Source organism: Microtus ochrogaster, chromosome 7, assembly GCF_000317375.1.
Source record: "Microtus ochrogaster isolate Prairie Vole_2 chromosome 7, MicOch1.0, whole genome shotgun sequence".
Lineage (NCBI taxonomy): Eukaryota > Metazoa > Chordata > Mammalia > Rodentia > Cricetidae > Microtus > Microtus ochrogaster.
The window spans coordinates 3298954-3301379 of NC_022014.1; the positions used below are offsets into that span (position 1 = coordinate 3298954).

Here is a 2426-nt window from a genome sequence, read left to right on the forward strand (position 1 = left end):
AAAAAAAAAACAAAACACCATTTGCCAGCCTCACCAGAGGTGTGATAGACTTGTCAGTAATATCATAGCTGGTAGACGCATTGTTTTTAACCATCTTCCCATCTTCCATGTGCAGCCCCCTGCCAATTCGGTAGATCTGCCGGGAAAACAGCAGTAGGAACCAGAGGTGGGTTTTGGGCTAGCAACACGGCCACACACATCCCCAAGCACACATGCTCAGACTCTGGAACTAGTAATGATATTTCATGAACCCAATCAGAGTTTGAATCTTGCCGTCCCACTAGATACCACTCAGAGCTATGGACACACCTTCTTGTTCAGCTCTGTACGGTGGTGGTATCCCTTCTGCCCAGCCCGGGCAATGGAGCAGCCTACTCGGGCAGGGTGCCAGGCACCAATACAGGCCACCTTGCGCAGGCCTTTGTGGGTCTTCCTTGGCAGCTTTTTGGTATGCCAGCGGCTAGTGACCCCTGTAGAGAGGAAGGGAGGCTAAGAGGCCACTCTGGCCCCCACTAAACACTCTTCCCTGGAGCTACTGTCTCTACCAGGCCTTACCTTTAACACCCCGGCCCTTCGTCACAGCAATGACATCAATGACCTCACTCTGGCTGAACACACTGTGTACAGGTACCTGCTTCTCCAGCCGTGCCTGAGCCCAGGCCACCTTCTCAGCCACGGTACCACCATTCAGCTGAATCTCCATGATGTGGGCCTTCTTCTGCCGAAAGGGCAGCAGCTTCATCTGCAGACACAGCGGGAAGGTCATTTCACAAGCCCCCCACACTGCAGATGGCTAGCCCGCTGGTAACCCCAAGTCTTTCCCCTTTGTGTCTATTCAGACATTATTGTGCTCCTGCCACATGCTGGGTGCTGGAGGTACACCACAGATTGGGGCAGGCAGCATCCTGTATCTCAGGGAGTTCTGCCGCCTCCTTTCAGGACAGATTAAAGCCAAGTAAACTCTTGGAGAGGGCTCAGTGTTCTGGTAAACAACAGATAGCATCTCAGGTAGAGTGGTCAGGAAGGGCCTCTCTGAGGAAGTGACCAAAACTAGCAAAAAGTCACTATACAGAACTCCACTTGAGTTTACGAGGACGCAAGCAGCATGCAGAAAGGCGCTGTGTTAGGAAAGATCTTGGAAAGTTTCTGGGATCATCTGGCCAGATGGGAGCAGGAGGCTGCCAGGACAGGCAGGTGTAGGAGTGGGCTCCAACTTCTTTCCAAGTGTAGGGTGCCAACTAGACCACTTGGCAAGGCCCTGGCTGCTGTGAGCTTCATATGCTAAGAAGATATACAAGTGCAAACACACCTGTTAGGTCACAGCACAGTATTTATAGAGCTCCTACTGTATACCAGGCTATTATGTATACTGTATGGCCTGGGGCTCACAGGGGAATTAGATGAGTGTGACCCTTGCCTCCATGATCCCTGGAGGGCAAACTGGCAAACATCAAGCCCTGACTTGCTTCCCCATGAGCTGCAGGTGTGAGAGTGAACAAGAGCCCGGTGTTCACAGAGCAGGGGAGGCACCCAGGAGGGGTGAGGATACGGTTGCAGCCAGGGAATACTTCTCTGAAGACAAGATGTGTAGGAAAATTCCAGAGCGAGTGTTCTGGTTAAATTTCAGTCAGCATCAAGCTGGACCCCAGGTACAGCCAGTTCTCCAGGCTGGACTTTTGACTGAAGACTCAAGCCTTTCAGGACAGTTGGGCACCTGAGTCGTCTGTAGGGCACAATAGCTGTTGACGACACTGGCATATAACATCACATGCCAGTGACCTCTCAACTCTGGGACAAGAGTGGCTAGTGAGGTAGCTGGCCAGATCTTGAGCCTGTTCCCAGGGCTGGTGCTATTTTTAAGCTGACATTTGTCAGGGCTCTTCATTTGGAGGTGGGGGATGGGCTGGAGGTGGGGGCTGGGCTGACCTGGGTGTGGACAATGACCCGAATGACCTTGCAGTACTTCTTCAGGGCAGCAAAGTCCTTCTGGATTTGCTTCTTGCCGTCGGCGTCTCGCCACCTCTTGCAGGCTTTGGTAAAGGCCTTCTTCTTACTCTTGTGCCTGAGCCACACACAAAGTGCTCAACACCCCCGCCTGCCTCACCCTACCTGCAGCCCACCAAGCAAGAGGCCTGGCCCAGGCCCTCCCGAAGAGCCTGGGATGTTTCCAGGCACCATTGGTGATCACGTCCTCTCCCTCCGTCCCTCCTTCCCCACTTCTCCTCTTTGTATGTGTGTGGGCGTGTGTGTCTCAAGAGGGTCCCACTATGTCATTCAGGCTGGACTAACACTCCAAATCCTTCTAAAATGTTAGGGTTCCAGGTGTGTGCCCAGCAGTAATCAGACCTCTAACCTCCCTCAGACACTGTGGGCAAATGCTGTCCCTCCAGTTAGGCAGACACCCTTCCCACCCCCATCTGGGGCTC

The 2426-nt window shown here is 53.1% G+C and overlaps 1 protein-coding gene across 1 annotated transcript in view; it reads right to left on the reverse strand.

Moving 5' to 3' along the window:
- Positions 1 to 2426, reverse strand: part of Rpl3l (ribosomal protein L3 like) — a 12082-nt gene that overhangs the window by 1913 nt on the left and 7743 nt on the right. Inside the window, exons 5-8 of the mRNA XM_026780632.1 lie at positions 1927 to 2062; positions 556 to 742; positions 310 to 470; positions 35 to 136 (exon numbers count right to left, since the gene is read on the reverse strand). Coding sequence (XP_026636433.1) covers positions 35 to 136; positions 310 to 470; positions 556 to 742; positions 1927 to 2062 — 586 coding nt within the window. The remainder of the gene's footprint in view (positions 1 to 34; positions 137 to 309; positions 471 to 555; positions 743 to 1926; positions 2063 to 2426) is intronic.